This window comes from Opisthorchis viverrini, assembly GCF_000715545.1.
Source record: "Opisthorchis viverrini unplaced genomic scaffold opera_v5_625, whole genome shotgun sequence".
NCBI lineage: Eukaryota > Metazoa > Platyhelminthes > Trematoda > Opisthorchiida > Opisthorchiidae > Opisthorchis > Opisthorchis viverrini.
This window is the reverse complement of record NW_008752293.1, coordinates 78,193-97,461: the sequence shown is the minus strand read 5'-3', so window position 1 is coordinate 97,461 and position 19,269 is coordinate 78,193. Positions and strand designations below refer to the sequence as shown.

General features: G+C 42.3%; 1 protein-coding gene across 1 annotated transcript in view; it reads left to right on the top strand.

Moving 5' to 3' along the window:
- The window catches only part of T265_15592 (hypothetical protein), a gene marked incomplete at both ends in the record, with an annotated part of 100,930 nt that overhangs the window by 10,268 nt on the left and 71,393 nt on the right, over window positions 1–19,269 (top strand). The window contains one exon of the mRNA XM_009178693.1: window positions 14,158–14,271. Coding sequence (XP_009176957.1) covers window positions 14,158–14,271 — 114 coding nt within the window. The remainder of the gene's footprint in view (window positions 1–14,157; window positions 14,272–19,269) is intronic.

Genomic DNA, 19,269 nt, shown 5'->3' with positions numbered 1-19,269 from the left:
AATGTCTTCCGTCGATCTCTGTTTCTTCAAACAGAGTTTTCGCAGTTTTTTCAAAAAAAGTTAGGAGGAATCCCGACACCCGTCTTTTCGGAAATATCAATCCAAACGTAACAAAGTATTCAAGAATTTTTGCACTCGAAACATTAATTTGTTTTCATATTAGTCAACCATAGTTTTACGCTGTGTATGACTGTCAGTATATTAGTCAACCATAGATTTACGCCGTGTATGACTGTCAGCAAAAGTAGTAGTGTCCTGTGAAGAAACGGGCCAACGGAGTGCCATTGATGCAAACTCTACTAGGCAGCCGGGTGCCGCGGGGAGCAGTCGTATGTTAGGGTACGAATCAAGTGACTCGGACCAGCCTACCGTTTGCTTGATCTTAGATTCTGCATGAATCGACTACCGTATTATATATGTATACCATTTTTCCTTACACCATCTACGTCTATGGATATCTCCTGTGTTGGAGAGTCTCTACTATTGTGGATTGAGATAATTATTGAAATAATTCATCAGAATCTCAACGTTCTTCCGACGCGATAATAGAACGCCGCAAGATTCCCACGTATCCCAAGTATTTGAACAAATCTACCCTAGCTTTTCAGTTATTAGAAAAACGCCAATGCGTCGTGATGGGAGCAATCACGTGTAAAACTCGTTCACGGGTACCCGTCACTAAGCCGTTAGCTGTAAGAATGACCGCCATATCAGGACCCCGTAGACGATTTGCTCTGGACTTACTACATTATAAAGCAAGTATGGTCCAGTTTAGCCTAGAGCCGACACCACAAGGCATGTGTTGCTGCCAGTACAAAGATAACAAATACGTAACATGCAAGAAAACATGCGGTTTTGTAACGAATTACACTCGAGCAATTTGTGAATAGAGGAAATCTAGAATCAGGCGATATTTTAATAAAGCGACTGGGATTAGATATGAAGCTCGCGTTATTGGCAACTGTGGTGTGATGAGGCCTGTATGAACGAAATCCGGACGTCAAACCCGACAGTTCATCGAACGAAACACACGAGGACATTTCTCTGATACACATGGAGGCGAGCCCACCAAAGCAAAAACCAAGAACAAGCAAGCTGTCATCGCTACAGTTTTGAAAACAAATTGGATAATTCTGGCATCTTGGTATTTATTTTGTGGTTTGTGGCCACGCTAATCACAACAAAACAGAGTAAAAGACAGTGAAAGAAAGAGGAAATCGAAAAGATCAAATGTTATTTTATGCCGGACGAGGTCCAGAAAGACAGGGTGATGACCTGGAAGGGAAATTAGGCAGTAAAATAAAATGCGGGAGATTGTTGCAACTGTGTGTCGTTGATTGAGTAAATTTGTACATGAACGTACGCCTTCCCAGTCGTGTGATGCTTGATGCGATCAGAGTGATCAGGTTGCGGGCAGAAGGTATTTACAGACTGGAGGTTTACTATCGATGCAAAGGGCTGTTACTTGAGCACAGCTGTCCTGGTGTACTGAGCAAATTCCCAATTTAGCTAGCTTTCGTGCACGTGCGGTCAAAATTTTTTCAACTTTTGGATTAATAGCAGCAACGCATTGGATGTTCGTGAAACAAAACCGCAAAAATCGGCCCAGTGACAAAGTTCTAGAACGTTTTATAGTATAATGACAAATTCGGCGATTCCACGGAATTTTAATTTTTTTGAAAAGTTCATAGTTTGATGAGGAACTCTCAACAAATGCCTGTTCCTTGTCATTAAGATTCCTAAAATGGCAGCAACAAATGAGCGCGAATCCGTATTATTTTGCTCGGAAATCCCGATTCTTGTAGTTGTGCGACGGAAGAACAGACAGCCAGAAGATATGAAGGACCGGTAACGCTCACACCCTCAATTCGTAGGATTCAGCACGCCTTTATTGTTTCAACGAGCGCATTAAAGAAATGAGAAATAGACCTCCGTGTTTCCCGTAGGACAGTTTACATTTTCTATAAATAGCGCCTCTAGAGAACTCCCTTGATGCGCACTACCCGTGACCCAAAAGAGATAAGGACCAGCTTTTCAAAGTGGCTTGGCGTAACTGCCAAGTATCATACTGGTTACCAATGGACTGAGGTGAAAAGCAACCACATATCAAGTTGAACAGAGCTAAAAGGAAGTTATAGCTGGAAATGATTCACACTGGACATATGGTATTTCCGAACGCGAAATGCCAGATATCCGACAAAGTAAGCGTAGCAGCTAATAACACCACACCCAGAAATCATAGCGTCGCTTTCATCAGCGGACAAGAGAAACGCTGTTCTAATAAATGTGCGTCCTCATCAAGACGTAGACGCTCTGAGAAACCGAAGTGTAAGCAAGAATGACTAAATCACGGCAAATTAAAGCAAAACAAAACCGGAATTTCACTTACAAGACACGCTACATGAGTCAGTAAATGCATGCCGAGACTTCTTTCAGGGCAAACAACTAGCTTACAGAATCATGTATATATTTGTGAAATACTGTTTATGAACGAATCAAACTGAAGCTCGATTATGTCAGCCTTTACAATTGAACACGGCCCCTTGTTGAAGTTCCCAGAATGAAGCATTCAGTCGCTGAAGCATACTTTGCTGCCGTTCGTGCGTCAGAATACTATGATGCGTACTCTTAAGAAGCATCAACAAAAAATTTTGTAGAGTACTTAACAAAAATGGAAAACTCCGTGCGAGTAATGATGGCAGAATTAATGCTGATATGAACAATGTTGGAATCTATGTTTTCCCTCTTGTTACCCGAGTAGTAAACATATATACACAAACTTCAACACTGTCACAAACAATTTACTTTTGATGAAGCTTGTTTACCTTCTAGAATTGGGGTTGGTCGTCTGGTCCCTTCCCAGTGTCAAGCTGGGCGAAAATTAACCGAGATAATTTCCGCTCCAGACAGGGCATCGTGATCCAACACATATTGACAGATCACCTTGGGCTGCGAAAATCAATATAAAAGAATAAACTCGAAAGTACGTTACAAAATTTTCATGCTCTAGTCCACGTTGTGCATAATTTGATCCACAGAACGAAAAAGAAAGCAAAACCTGAAACCAAGTGATCTTCAATTCGAAGTGTAGCACGGGTGAAAATTTCCGGTTTTCAATAAAAATAAATGTGACTAATAAACATTGGCATCCCGGGTGAGAAGTGTGGTATTGAGGAGTTTTCCACTTGTGGATGTGTTTGATATACAAAGGCGTTCATTTTAGAATATGAGGTCTTTACTCCGTTTGGCCTTATCTGCGCTGTGATTGGAACTGATCAATGACCGTAGGAGAGCCAAATGTCTCTCCGATCCATGCTGTGTAAAAGTATACATTCAACACAGATGGAGTGCGTTGTTTGGAACCCGATTCATCTGACAGGTTTGCGTGAACTGTCAAAATCTTGCAGTTTAGTTTCTGAGCAATCCCGTCTACTGGGGAGCTCCAAGATGATGCAGTATCTAACACGTGAATGTAAAAATTGCGGCATGAATGACTACTGGGAATTATTGTTATCAGGAATTACACGAAATCATGTTACGATAAAAAGTACAGTTTACGTGTCCACATTTATGCAGCTGGAAGAGGAAGGAAAGCTTACCTTAGTTGATAACAGCTGGCAACCTGAGCCACTGCCGGACGCAGTTACGGCAGCTTTATCGCAATCTGTCTCTCCTAAGGGAAGTTCAAGCTCGTATTTTGTGTGAGAATTGGGCTGGTAAATAGAAGACTCGTTACTGAAAAGGTAAACATCAACCAACCTCCTTCGTTCCACTGACACCGCCAGACACTCCAAACCATTTGGTGCTATCTAACCCGCTGTTGCATGCATTCTGGCCTTTGACAATCAGTCTTCCAACTTCTTCTGTCGCCATGTCCTCCGGCGTCAGTGGGATTTTTCCCCGGCTTAACTGCTAGCAGCAAACATGGCCATGAAAGTGAAAAGCAAAATGGAACTGTTCATGGTCGATGATTGTCTAGAATACAACATGCTTCAATTATTTCATAGAGTTCGAAATGACAACTAATTATTCACCGCCAATTTTTCGAGATTATACAAACACGATCAGACTGGCCTCACCCAAATCCAATTAGAGAAATTAACTCCAAAGAAAAATTATTCAGAGTTGTGTCCATCGTAGTTGACACGTAATTTTGTGCGTTAGTGCACGAATGTCTATACACCATCTATCCATGATGTTACGTGTGCATTGTTGCAGTTACGTGTTTGATTATCTGGGAGACGTTTGCGGCGTAAACGCCTAGACAGGAGTTATGTAAAATGAGCTAATTAAAGTCACTTCATGATTTCAAACATAACATTGAAAGTGCAGCATGAAAATCTTCAGGGAATGAGGTGTGGATTCTGCAACTAATCTGTTCACAATTAAACTCTCGGTGAATACATTGCTTGAGCGGTTTGAGCGCATTGAATATACGTTGTCGGACTCTTCGAGAAACTTGAAAACCCTAGTCGGGGCATCCGAAAAGTGACTCACACTAGGTGTGTTCAATCAGATCTGACCACAAAATAAAGATTTGCTTTCCTGTCTTCGTTGCATTCGGTTACAATTTCGGACATTCTTATTTAGTTCAAAGACACATCGATAGGGTTTAAGAGGAAACATTATCCGACCATTAAATTTAGTTAACCACACATCATTTTCCCTGCCTTCCAGTGACTACTTGACGCACTTTCTGGATATGGCCTATCAATGGGCCTGATTTTGTCCCTTAACACTCGCTGAGGTGATCGCAACGGTCTGGAGTGCTTAGCGGGAAAGTAGTGCAGACCGCCACCGGACATCATACGGATTGGTTGACCGTGCTGTATTCAGTGAATTAACCTGAGAATGTCCACCGAGTTTCTGCTGCCAGCAGGGAATGTTGAGTAAGAGCTTTGGCAGTTGATTGTTTTTCCGGAGTCGACATTTGACTTGCGGCCTGAGTATTCCTTGCAATCAATGCGGAATTTTACATCTGGACCACTGTCGACTTTGGGCATGTACTCATCTAAAATTCCGGCCTATAATTTATTGACGCATTATGCCTCACTCCCCGTTCTTGCCCAGTTGAAGCATCCGAGGGTTAGTCATTGCTTCACGTAATTTATGGTATCACACTATTAGACTGAACCGATGGATGACACAATGGGGCGTTTCCATTGTTCAACGATCAATAATCAAGTTCCAAGATATTGGTCATTCATATTCGCCTTCTGTTTGATATCAAAAAGACGCAAGTCTCAGTAACTGTCGCAGTATCAGTAGCGAGCAAACAGATTCGAACTGAGGTTTGGACCTTCCATTACACCATCCACGACATTATGTGTTGTTTCGGTTTTCAATCAAGTAACATTAAATCCCATGGACTACACTGGGATGCACCGCATGCAAACTATCTTCATACATACATTGAGAAGCTGGGCTCTGCTGTCCCTTTTGTGATTAGTTGCCCAACCGGCTTGATTAGTGCAGATTAGACTCTAGCATTTCGAGTGACGCAAGAACTAGTTTCACCCATTTCATTCAAATTCCAAAGAGATGATTCCCGGCTTCAGTTACTTGGCGAGCGATTTAAAATGATCATGTAGTTTATCAGGCGGCGACAGTTTTTCGTCCCATGGTTTGGTTCAACAGTTGCAGGGGAGAAATCCCGAACTCCGACCAGTGATGTCTGAGGGAAAATGACCTATGCGTCAAGGTGATGCATCACTGATAGTACTTAAGTTATGGTTCGCTAACTATGGGGAACACATGACAGAAACCAGGGGCTTACGGATCTGGAGGACGAATGTAGTTGACTGCATGCAGTGAGATGTGGAGAAGAGATTTTGTGACAAAGATTTTATTCTTTAGTCAGCAGTTGAGGGGAGAAACCCCGAACTCCGACCAGTGATGTCTGAGAGAAAATGACCTATGCGTCAAGGTGATGCATCACTGATAGTACTTAAGTTATGGTTCGCTAACTATGGGGAACACATGACAGAAACCAGGGGCTTACGGATCTGGAGGACGAATGTAGTTGACTGCATGCAGTGAGATGTGGAGAAGAGATTTTGTGACAAAGATTTTATTCTTTAGCACACTTCAATCACTCAACTCTCGATAGATTGAGAAGCATGAAGCACCATTATGTTTTCTTCAATTCGGACGTGCATTTGCTACCGTTCGCCGCCAGATAGGGTGGAAATATCAATGTGTCCGAGAGTTGCGGGACGCTTTATTGTGAACCACACAGCCAACAGTTTGTTGTTCTACGTATATGTGTTTGCGGGATTCGAATGTACTTTTCCAAGAAGAGACAGGTTGTCACACGAATTTGAAGGTCATCCTCGGAGAAATCGTTTTAATCTCTTTGGAACTCGCCTTCACACCAAATTATTATGCAATCAGCTGAATAACCAGAGCGACCCCGTCGAGATTGATGGCGTAGTGACGATTTCGGCGCAGCTTTCTTATCGAGGTTTAACTTCAATATTTACCGTCACATAATCAGCTTCGCACGCAAGCAGCAGACATCCGCATTTCTATGGGATTTCGTGTGGGGAATGAACCCAATTTGAAACCCCTAACCCTCGCGCTTTGAATGGTCTTCCACTCAATGCCGCCTAAAGTGAATAAATTCTAATAGACGAATGTGATCGGTCAGACCCTCGCAGATGATGAAATTTCCATCAAAAAAACGTGAATATGGTGCCGGGTCACACAATCATCACTTTCGGAATAAATCGTGAATCTTATTGACAAAAACTCCTGACCAATCGGACACCAAATGGAGAGTCGATGAGATTTCAATTATTCAAGTGCATATGGCATCGCCGAATGACAACTGGATTTTGTTTGTGCAGTTTCAGGTAACTGTTTCAAATGATCTACGGATGTGGGATGCGTGAGGTGGGATTTTCGCACAGATTTATTGTCAATTCAGAGAAGGCAACGTCGTTAAATTGGTGAATTTATTATACGACCGTTCTGATGAATGCAAAAAATGGACGGAATAGTATCACATGAGCTGGGTGTTTAGTTGCTTCCTTGAATATTTCGTTAGACGCGGTAATAGTATGGTCGAATTTCCAAACTCATCATATAATGGATATTGCCAGTTGGCCCATGCCCAGAATAGCTGTCGACATACTCAGGTTGAGATCGAATTACGAACACTTAGTTTACTGAGCACGCCTCCAAACACCTCAACACGTTCCAACACGAGGTGGACGGCGACTCCTTAATGAACCGATGCAAAATTATCACCGTGATCAGAACACGTCTGATCCCCGATGGTGACTATCGGGGTGACTATTGAAAACATCCGCCACTGACTAAATTTCTGTCGCATTAGCATACTGACCACCAATTTCACGTGAGAGGCTCACGAAGGGTGAGGCAATGAATCTGAGTGTCTGAAGTGAATTTTTAGGCCTGATTTGAGAAAAGAGTAATTTAAAATAGGTGTAGATTTGAACGTGGGTTGTTGGACAAATGAAACGTGTGCGTGTTTTATGGACGATCAGGCTAGGTGTGGACGTATGGAAGTCAGTGAGAATAGCATTGTAGTAAGATATTTATTAAATGGGGAGTTATCCTGAAGTCTGACGGCATGGTAGTTACACGATTAAAACTCTCGCATGCCAGAGTTGCAGAATCGTGGTACTCGAGATTTAACGACAATTTCCAATGAAAATTAGAGCCATCTAAAATAACACCAGTCTACTAGAGCCGCCATCAATCTATGGGTGTGAATGTGTAGAAGACAAAATACGGTTTTTCACATGTAGTTATAAGTGGTGGCCCAGGATGGGATGAACAGAGATTTCGCGTGGAGCGCTTCTCCATGAAAGGCCATTCAATGTCCATCAGAATTCCTTGAACATTTCCGAAAGGGGCATGAAATCGGTGCACATCAAGCCTATTGTTTGTAGAAACCGCTAAGGTACAAATTCCAACAAGGTCTATACACCTTGTCTTACGTTGTCAGTGGCTTCAATGAATCAGGTCGCCGTTCGTGAACATTAACCACGTTCATCTAGCACTTGATCATCCGGAACTCCAGTGATGCGTCTCAACAAGCAGTTATGGCATTCACTGGCATTTTCGAGGATCTTGCAGAAGTTCACTTGCCAGTTTATCAGTGATTGTGTGGAGTGTCAATTAACCGGAGATCTGGATCTAATCGAAAAATCTGGAATGTAAAGTCCCATCTACTAACCTATTCAAACCTGTCAGTGCAACCTGGTCAAGGAGCCCTTAGGGTGCCTGAAAAATGTCGGCAAATTTGGATGGGTCGGCGAATCTATACAAATTTCATTTGTCACACGTCTTCCAATCGAATCCGGAGGTAACTCATTCTTCCTTGATGATAACTAACTAAAAAAAATGGAGTCGGAGCTGCAGGAGCGCACAAACTAGTTTTGCAATTGAAAAAAATTGGAGTATAAAATAAAACAGGCAATCTGCCAATCCCCGGGAATCGGGAAATTATTAAAAACCGTTTTATTTCATTAGATTTTCTCAGTTTTGCTAATTTGCTGCAGTCGATCCACTTTTTCTAATCCAGAATCACTTTAATTGAAAAAAAAACTGCAAGACACATGTAACACCGTTCTGGTTCTTGTACACAGAGCAAGCGAAACACAGTGTAAAGGAAAAGTCAGTTTCACGGATGTGTTCGACAAACTTCATTCGTAAATTCTTAAACCTGCAATGCCATGTAGAGCTCAGAGTGCAGAGGACGCAAAGTGGTAAGGCATTACACATAATTTGATGAAAACGGGTGGGTGAAGCAATAATTGATCTAGCACCTGGAAATTACTGGGGCCACAGATGGATTTCATATACGCAACGATACAATAAATGATTGAACCACGACTATCCCATCAAGGATCTGTGTACATCCGTGCTGCAAAAGAAGTACAGCGTACAGTTTTCATGTGGTCCATGATAGGGTCGGCGGTTGTACAATCACAAGCGGCACTTATCTGAGGCAACATCCTAAACGCTCCATTTTTCATGTTACTACTCATAATATCATCATGCCAACGCTCTTGTAATCAACCCGCTGTGGAAAGTATTTCACTTGTGCATCATTTGACCGATGAGCATTGATGTACCAATGCTGACTATGGACCTGTTTGTCGCAGGAGAAAAAACTTGTCTGGACAATGAAACGCCTTGCTTCATTGGGTCTGATAAACTGAAACGTACCGCGCTTGACAAATTGGAGGTCGTGAACTTGGCGAGATACTCTACACGCTATTCACTCGCATACTCTTGCAGTTCATGCGGTTTCGCCCCTTCATTAATCTCAATAATTTCGGGATAGTGGAATTATTGGTTAAGGCGACCGTTTAACAGAGTCTCCTGTCGAGGTTTATGATAAACAAATGATTTATCTTCCCTTTCAGTGGGTATCTCGACAACCTCAAGTCGCCTATTTCTCTTGAGGTCTACCACTTCACAGAAAGTCTCAAATCATGACCGTTTCCAGACAGAGAAACCACGAGAATTGACTTCACATTTGGTTCGGTTTTGTGTGAATGCTGGGTCCGTGTGACTGAGAGTTTACTGATGCCTGCTTTCCAGAAACGGTTGTAACGGGGCCAAACTGGAGGATGCGTAAAGCTGCCTGACAGAATCAGCTTGGTTCGTTCCCTCCTGAATAATTTCCACCCGTCATCATTCGTCGACTAAGTGCAGCATCCGACTGGCACACGTCCCTGGTGCTTTGCCAGACAAAATAAACTGATCATAAACTCAAGCATGGAACATCGTGTTCTACTATTCCTGCCGATCAGTTTGTAAAATGGCGTACGCTCATTCATATTTTCACAGCTGGCGAGCAATATGACTGTGGAATAGATTAGTAGATGGGATTAGATCCAGATCTCCGGTTAATTGACACTCCACACAATCACTGATAAACTGGCAAGTGAACTTCTGCAAGATCCTCGAAAATGCCAGTGAATGCCATAACTGCTTGTTGAGACGCATCACTGGAGTTCCGGATGATCAAGTGCTAGATGAACGTGGTTAATGTTCACGAACGGCGACCTGATTCATTGAAGCCACTGACAACGTCTGACAACGTGTTTACACCCTGTTGGAATCCATACTTCAGTTGTTTCCATTAACAATAGGCCTGAGGAGCACCGATTTCATGTTCCTTTCGGAAATGTTCAAGGAATTCTGGTGGATATTGAATGACCTGTTATGGAGACGCGCTTCTCGCAAAACCGCCCACTCTATACACCCATAGATTGATGGCGGCTCTAGTAGACTGGTGTTATTTTAGATGGCTCTAATTTTCATTGGAAATTGTCGTTAAATCTCGAGTACCACGATTCTGCAACTCTGGCATGCGAGAGTTTTAATCGTGTAACTACCATGCCGTCAGACTTCAGGATAACTCCCCATTTAATAAATATCTTACTACAATGCTATTCTCACTGACTTCCATACGTCCACACCTAGCCTGATCGTCCATAAAACACGCACACGTTTCATTTGTCCAACAACCCACGTTCAAATCTACACCTATTTTAAATTACTCTTTTCTCAAATCAGGCCTAAAAATTCACTTCAGACACTCAGATTCATTGCCTCACCCTTCGTGAGCCTCTCACGTGAAATTGGTGGTCAGTATGCTAATGCGACAGAAATTTAGTCAGTGGCGGATGTTTTCAATAGTCACCCCGATAGTCACCATCGGGGATCAGACGTGTTCTGATCACGGTGATAATTTTGCATCGGTTCATTAAGGAGTCGCCGTCCACCTCGTGTTGGAACGTGTTGAGGTGTTTGGAGGCGTGCTCAGTAAACTAAGTGTTCGTAATTCGATCTCAACCTGAGTATGTCGACAGCTATTCTGGGCATGGGCCAACTGGCAATATCCATTATATGATGAGTTTGGAAATTCGACCATACTATTACCGCGTCTAACGAAATATTCAAGGAAGCAACTAAACACCCAGCTCATGTGATACTATTCCGTCCATTTTTTGCATTCATCAGAACGGTCGTATAATAAATTCACCAATTTAACGACGTTGCCTTCTCTGAATTGACAATAAATCTGTGCGAAAATCCCACCTCACGCATCCCACATCCGTAGATCATTTGAAACAGTTACCTGAAACTGCACAAACAAAACCCAGTTCTTATTCGATGATGTGATGTGCACCTAATTAGTTGGAATCTCATCGACCCTCCATTTGGATATTCTGACCATAATTTTCACAATGTAATGCGAACGTTGTTTTCGGGTGAATAAACATCATATCCACGTTGTTTTCACGTTAGTTTCATCATCCGCGAATCTTTTGCGACTCTGAGATTATCCGACCGATCACATTCGTCTATTAGAATTTATTCATTCAAAGCAGCATTAAATGGAAAACCAGTCAAATTGCGAGGGTTAGGTGTCACAAATGCGTTCATTCCCCGCTCGAAATCCCAAAGTACTTGTGCCAGAATGCTGCAGGATTGCGACGCGCCGATTGCATGATATAAATGTGTGATTACTCCAACCTGAGCGTGTATATTGAATAAGGATCACGGCAGAAGTGACTGCACAGGAAATTTGCTCTCCAGAAATTTTGACTCCGCAATGTGGCTTAATTCATCGATTCAATACTCAGGAGCAGCCGTTTCCTATTGCGGGCACCCATAAATGCCAGTGCCTTCGGAAATATTACAAGTTCGCCAATCATCGGTAAACGCAAGAATGTCACAATCAGTTCCACATACTAAACATTGCTGTGGTACATAGCAAAATCCATTTGAGGGTGTCTGTATTCACTTATCGAACGATGAATTATCAGAAACTTTCGTGAATTTCGCGCTTACGGTTTGTTATGATCAAGATGGTTCATCACGACTGCCAAATAATAGAGATTTATTCGTGCCAGTCCTCTCGAGATTCAGCGTGAGAGCTTCGTGTAAATGTGGACACGTTTTCATGAAGCAAACGTACACGGCCATGTCAGCAGTCGGTATCTGTTGAAGAAAGACTAGACCGAAACTACGCGCTTGACCTCATGAATGTAACCATGCGGTCAACAAATTCCAGCGTAGGAACACACGACGTAGATAACTCTGCATTACTTCCCTGGTTTCCGCGAGAGCTATGAATGCTTTTGCACGGTTATGAAGGGTTGGACATAATTTCTCCAAACAAGAACGATTACGACGTTCTTTCTTGTGCTTGGGCTGGGAGTCGCGGCGTATCACCGTATCTGTAACGAGGCTGATTATGTGATGGTAAAACTTGAAGTTAAACCTCGACGAGAATTCTGCGCCGAAATAGTCATTGCGCTATCGTTCTCGATGCGGCCGATCTGGTTATTCAGTTGACTGCATGGGAAACAGGTTTGAATGCGAATTTCAAAGACCATGGGACGAAAAACTGTCGCGGCCTAATAAACTACAAGTAGCTGAAGCAGGGAATCGTCAGTCGTAAATTTGAATGATGTAAGTGTCAATAGTTCTTGCGTCCCCCGAAATGCCAGACATTATTCTGCAATAATCGGGCTTGTTGAGCAACCAATCACGAAAGGGGCAACAATGGCCAGCTTATTGTCGCTTGATTGACCACCGAACGAAAACATGCCTCCGTCGATGGCGTAATGGAACGTGCAAACCTCAGTTTGAATCTGTTTGTCGGCTAGTAATACTGCGACAATTACTGGAACGTGCATCGTGTTACTATCATCCGTAAGACAAATAGGAATGGCCAATATCTTTGGACTTGATTACTGATCGTTGAACAGTGGAAACTTCCTTCAGGATATTCCATTGGTTCAGTCATCAATGTGTGAAACCATAAAGTACATGAAACAATGACTGACCCACTGACGTTTCAACCGGTCAAGAATGAGAGGAAAGGCAGAATGAGTCAATAAATTACGGGTCGTAATTTCAGATGACCACATGCCCAAAATCGACAGTGGGCCGGATGTAAAAGGTCCCATTCATTGCAAAGAATACTCAGGCCACCGGTCAAACGGTTTTGTTCATATCAACTGGTGTTAAGGGACGAAATGTAGTCCAGCGACAGACCATATCCCAAAGGTGCGTAACGCTGTCATCTGAAGGCAGAGAAAATGATGTGTGGTAAACTGAATTTGATGATCGGATAAAATTTCCTTGTAAACCCTATCAGTATTCTACATCCCGATGTGTGGTTCGCCGAATATGATTATCTAAAATTGCGAAACAAAATTCAGAAGACAGAAAATCAAATCTTCATTTTGGATTCAGATCTAATTGTACACTCCTAGGTGAATCACTGTGAGTTACTTTCCGGATGTCCCTACGGGAAGTTTCCGGTTTATCGAACAGTCCGACGACTTGCTTGTATATTCCGTGCGCTCAGAACGCTCAGGCAATATATTCCGAATGGGATATTCACCGAGAATTCCACTGTGAACAGGTCATTTGCAGAATCCACACTGCGTTTCGGGGCAAATTGTGAAATTGGAAATTATTTCGTTTTTCGCGAAACAATCAAACGTTTTTCGGTCCCCCTGAAGGTTGTCATGCTGCACAAATTTTTCAATGTTTGAAATCATGAAGTGAGTTTAATTAGCTCGTTTTACATAACTCCTGTCTAAGCGTTTACGCCGCAAACGTTTCCCAGATAATCAAACACGTAACTGCAACAATGCACACGTAATGTTATGGATAGGTGGTGTATAGCAATTCGTGCACCAAGGCACAAAATTACGTGTCAACTACGATGGACACAACTCTGAATAATTTTTCTTTGGAGTTACTTTCTCAAAATGGGTTTGGACGAGGCCAGTGCAATCGTGTTTGTATGATTTCGAAAGATTAGCGGTGAATAATTAGTTGTCATTTAAAACTCTATAAAAGAATTGAAGCATGTTGTATTCTGGACAATCATTGAACATGAACGGTTCCCTTTTGCTTTTCACTTACATGGCCATGTTTGCTGTTGGCAGTTCAGCTGGGGAAAAAATTCCGCTGACTCCGGAGGACCTGGCGACAAAAGAACTTCAAAAACTGATTGTCAAAGCCCAGAATTCATGTAACGAGGGGTTATATCCCCGCATTTGGTATGGACTATATGGGGATGTCAGTGGAACGAAGGAGGTTGGTCGATGTTTGGCTTTTCAGTAACAAATGTATTCTATTTACCAGACTAATTCTTACACAAAATACGAGCTTGAACTTCCTTTAACAGAGACGGATTGCGATAAAGCTGCCGTACTTGAGTCTGGCGTTAGCACGTTTTGCGAAATAGTACCATCTAAGGTAAGCTTTCCATCAACTTCCAGCTGCATAAATGTGGACACGTAAACTGTACTTTTTTTCATAATATAATTTCGTGCAATCCCGAATAACGATAATTACTAACAGTCATTTATGCAGCATTTTTTTACGTTTACGTGTTTAGTTATTGCTACAGCGTAGCTAGAGTCAAAGAGAGACAAGGGCTCATATTCTAGAAAGAGCGTTTTTGTATATCAAACACATACGCCTCAATATCACATTTCTCAGCCGGGATGCCATTGTTTATGAGTTAAATTCTGTTACTGATGGCTGGAAATTTTCATTAGTTGTCCACACCAAAACGAAGATCAGTTAATTTCCTGTTTTGTCTAGTTTTGCATTCTGTGAATCAGATGATGCTTAACGTGAACTGGAGCAGGAATATTTTGTAACGTACTTTCGGTTATCCTCTTTTGTATTGATTTTCGCAGCCCAAAGTGATCTGCCAATATGTGTTGGATCACGATGCCCAGACTGGACAGAAAATTATCCTGCTTAATTTTCGCCCAGGGTGACGCTGAGAAGGGACCAGATGACCAACGCCAATTCCAGAAGGTAACCAGATTCTATCAAAAGTAGATTGTATGTGACAGTAGTGAATGTTGTGTACCTATGGTTACCACTCGAATAACAGGAGCGGAAACATAGATTCCAACATTGTCCGTATCAACAATAATTCTGCCATCATTAATCGTATAGAGTTTTCCATTTTTGCTGAGTACTCTACACAACTTCTTTATTGACGCTTCTTAAGAGTAACGCATCATACTATTCTGACGCACGAATCGCAGCAAATTATGCTTCCGTAATTAGCGATCACAGGTGTGCAAAATTAGATTATTTAATGCAGTTTGGATACGCATTTTGAGCAAACGTCCAAGACAGCAGTTTTCGGTGCCCGATTTTACAAGAGTTACTCTGAACTGTTCAAGGCCACAAAACTAAATGCTTCATTCTGAGAGCCTCAAAACGGGGCCGCGTCCATTAGTGAAGGCTGACATAATCGAGCATCAGTTTGATGCGTTGGTGAACAAGATTTCACAAATATATATGATTCTGTAAGCTAGTTTTTTGCCCTGCAAGAAGTTTCGGCGTGCATTTACTTATTCATGAAGCGTGGCTTGTAAGCGGAATCCCGGTTTCGCTCGGTTGAAACAATGAAGGCGTGCTGAATCCTACGAATTAACGGTTCTTCATATTTTCTGGCTGTCGGTTCTTCCGTCGAAGAACCACATAGATTGGGACTTCCAAGCAAAATGATACGGATTCGCGCTCATTTGTTGCCCGCATCTTAGGAGTTCCTCATCAAACTATGAACTTTTCAAAAAAATTAAAATTCCGTGGAATCGCCGAATGTGTCATCATATTATAAAACGTTCTAGATCTTTGTCACTAGGCCAATTTTTGCGGTTTTGTTTCACGGGCATCCAATGCGTTGCTGCTATTAATCCGAAAGTTGATAAATTTTGACCACGCATGCACGATATCTAGCTAAATTTGGAAGTTGCTCAGTACATCAGGACAGCTGTGCTCAAGTGACATCCCTTTGCATCGATATTAAACCACCAAACTGTAAATACCTCCTGCCCGTAACCTGATCATTCTGATCGCATCAAGCATCACACGACTGGGAAGGCGTGAGTTTATGTACAAATTTACCTAATTAACGATACCTCACGCATTTTATTTTGCCGCCTAACTTCCCTTCCAGGTCGTCACCCTGTCTTCCTGGACCTCGTCCAGCATAAAATAACATTTGATCTTTTCGATTTTCTCTTTATTCCATTGTCTTTTACTCTGCTTTGCTGTGATTAACGTGGCCACAAACCGCAAAATAAATACCGAGATGCCAGAATTATGTAATTTGTTTTCAGAACTGTAGCGATGGCAGCTTGCTTGTTCTTGGTTTTCGCTCCAGTGAGCTCGCCTCCATGTGTATCAGAGATATGTCCTCGTGTGTTTCGTTCGATGAACTCTCGGGTTTGACGTCCGGATTTCGTTCATACATGCCTCATCACACCACAGTTGCCAATAACGCGAGCTTCATATCTAATCCCAGTCGCTTTATGAAAATATCGCCTGAATCTATATTTCCTCTATTCACAACTTGCTCGAGTATAATTCGTTACAAACCCGCGTTTTTTCTGACACATTACGTAATTGTTACCTTTGCACTGGCAACAACACTGGGCTAAACTGACCAACATGGCGGTCTTATCGTGCCGGAATAAGCTATTTTTACAGTTAACGGTTTAGCGTCAGGTACCTGTAGGTGAGTTTCGCACGTGACTGCTCCCACCGTGACTCATTGGCGTACTTCTAATGACTGAAAGTCCAAGGCGAATTCGCTCAAATACATTGAATAATGGGCAATATTGCGGTGTTTGTGTTTCGCCTAGGTAGAGATTCTGGCCCTATGATCAGTTATCTCGATAAATTTCACTCAATGCACAATACTCGGGACCCTTTAGCTCATGGGCTATTCATAAAAGTAGATGCTGCAGGGAAAGCTTGAATGTATATATAAGACGTTAGTTGGTTCATGCAGAAGCCAAAATCATGCAAACGGTAGGCTGGTCCGTGTCACTTGATTTGTATCTTAACATACGACTGCTTTTCGCGGCACCCGGCTGCCTAGTTTCCCGTTGGCTTGTTTCTACACAAGACACCACCACTTTTGCTGATAGTCATATACAGCATAACACTATGGCTGACTAAGTGGAAAGCAAATTAATGTTTCGAGTGCGAAAATTCTTGGATACTCAGTTAAGTTTGGATTGATATTTCCAAAAAGATGGGTGTCGAGATTCCCCAAAACTTCCATTGAAAAAGTGGTGTATGGTCGCGAAAATTCTGTTTGAAGAAACAGAGGTCGACAGAAGACATTTTAAGCACGGTGGGCGCGTTTTTGATGCTAAGTTTAGGTATTCACCTTACAGACGTCAAGTTATACATATCGCGAGCAAAGAAGCGAGATCTCCCGTAAAAATTCTCCAAAGTGTTTTATACTATTTTCTTGTTTGCATTGGCAATCGTCTTTCTTTGATTTACGTGCTTTAAGCATTTCACTCGTCCTTGTATTAGCGCGCACTTCCTGGATTGTGCTCAACTAACCAATCAGAATTGAGGCTTGTGTATGACTTGTATGTAGTTTAGGACAAAAATTATTTTTCGAATAATCGAGCAATGAGCTGCCTGAAAACGTTTAATCTGGCACGGTATAACGACTCTACCTAGGCGATCGGGTTGTGACGGGGCTGCATCCTTTTGGAACAAAAACAATACTTTGAACCACACCTAATATGGTATTCCCAGAAAACATCGGCGGGTTTATTTCGGTGATCGATTAGAGCGTTTATGGGGAATCACAGGTTGAGCCAAAACGACACCATGTATGGATCAGATTTTGGGACAAACTTGTCCGACATCTGCACCACAGTTTCATGCACATATATGCGGACCTGTTGTTTTACGGAGTTTATTCCATGAGGTGACGTAGGCCGATGGGTCTCTAACCTTCATATGCGTAGTCTGAGTAACCTGAGTAGTGTTCCATCAAAACCTACAATGCGGTGTACTTACTACTGTACCGGTGGAAACATGAGGTAGTCTCTGTGGAGCGCATTCATTCTGATTGCTTGGTGCTAAAATTTACGTCAAAGCAAAGTGGGTATGGTAGCAAGTGGCCCCATTACCTCGTTCACAATGAATTGTGATCCTTACTGGTGACATATTCTTACTCACCTGGGACCAAAGGGGAGGCAGTAATATTCGAACTATTTAGCTGTATAAGGCACCGCCGGATAAGTACTGGGTTTGTTTGTACAGGTTAAGATACCTATCCCAAATGATCTACGGATGTCTGATTGGCGAGGTGAGATTTTCGCGCAATTTTGTACGCCAATTCAGACAAGGGAATGTCGTTAATTTGGTGAATGTAGTAAGTTTTTTCTGTTGAATGCAAAAAATGGATGGAAAAATGGGACCTAATTTATGTGTCTGAAGATGCTTTCCTGAACATTTTGCTAGACACAGCAACATTTTGGCACAATTTTACATGTCATCATATGTTAGACACTGAAAATTTGCACATACCTACGTAGTAGTCGACAAAGTGAGGTTGAGATCGAATTACGAACCTTTAGTGTAGGTGAGCAGGCTCCAGGCACGGGGCTATCCCGGTCACTTATTACATAATGTGGGTAAAATAGGATGCCACATTTCTAAATGTGCTACACTTTTTAAATCTGTGATGGCAAGTGCATCGTTGGGTAGCACTTGCTTGTTCCGAAAGTACTTGCCGTCGGCCTCAACATTCTCAGAATACGAAGACGATTGTAAATTAGTTTTGGGGGGCTCTGTTCGGAAACAGTCATACTGTGAGACTGTGTGAAGTGGTAGAACTCAAGAAAAGTGAACGTCTTGAGGTTGTCGAGACACTCACTGAAACAGAAGATAAATCACTTGTGAATGGAAGTAATTTTAATGAAGACACGGAAACTGCATGTACCGCAAGCGTGCACAAGTGAACTGTGGAAATAATTCTTCATAATTCAAGACCAACGTTTTGTCAAGCACGATATAATCTTGTTTGCCAAGGATTTATGCTATCGAGTGAACTAATTTTGGAAAGTGTAACTCTGGCAGCACTAATTGATGTTGTATTCCTCCTCAACACTTTTGTCATTTCTAATCCACCGAACAACGTAGTCTTTGCGGATGGAGTTTTTCTAAACACCAGTGCAAAATGAACTCCTTTAGTGCTTTCTGCCAAGGTGAGTTGTATCCAGGGCTCCTAGGGAAAGCGCCGCTCAGGTTTCCTGAACTTGTCATTCACTTATGTAACTGACAGTTTTCTGAATAAAATGACGCCATTTTTACACCAGTCAAAAACCCATGTGAATTTGCTGCCACACGGTGCTGGTGTTGTTTGGCTCACTTGCTTCAACGCAAGTTGATGCAGCGTATATTAAAGCACGT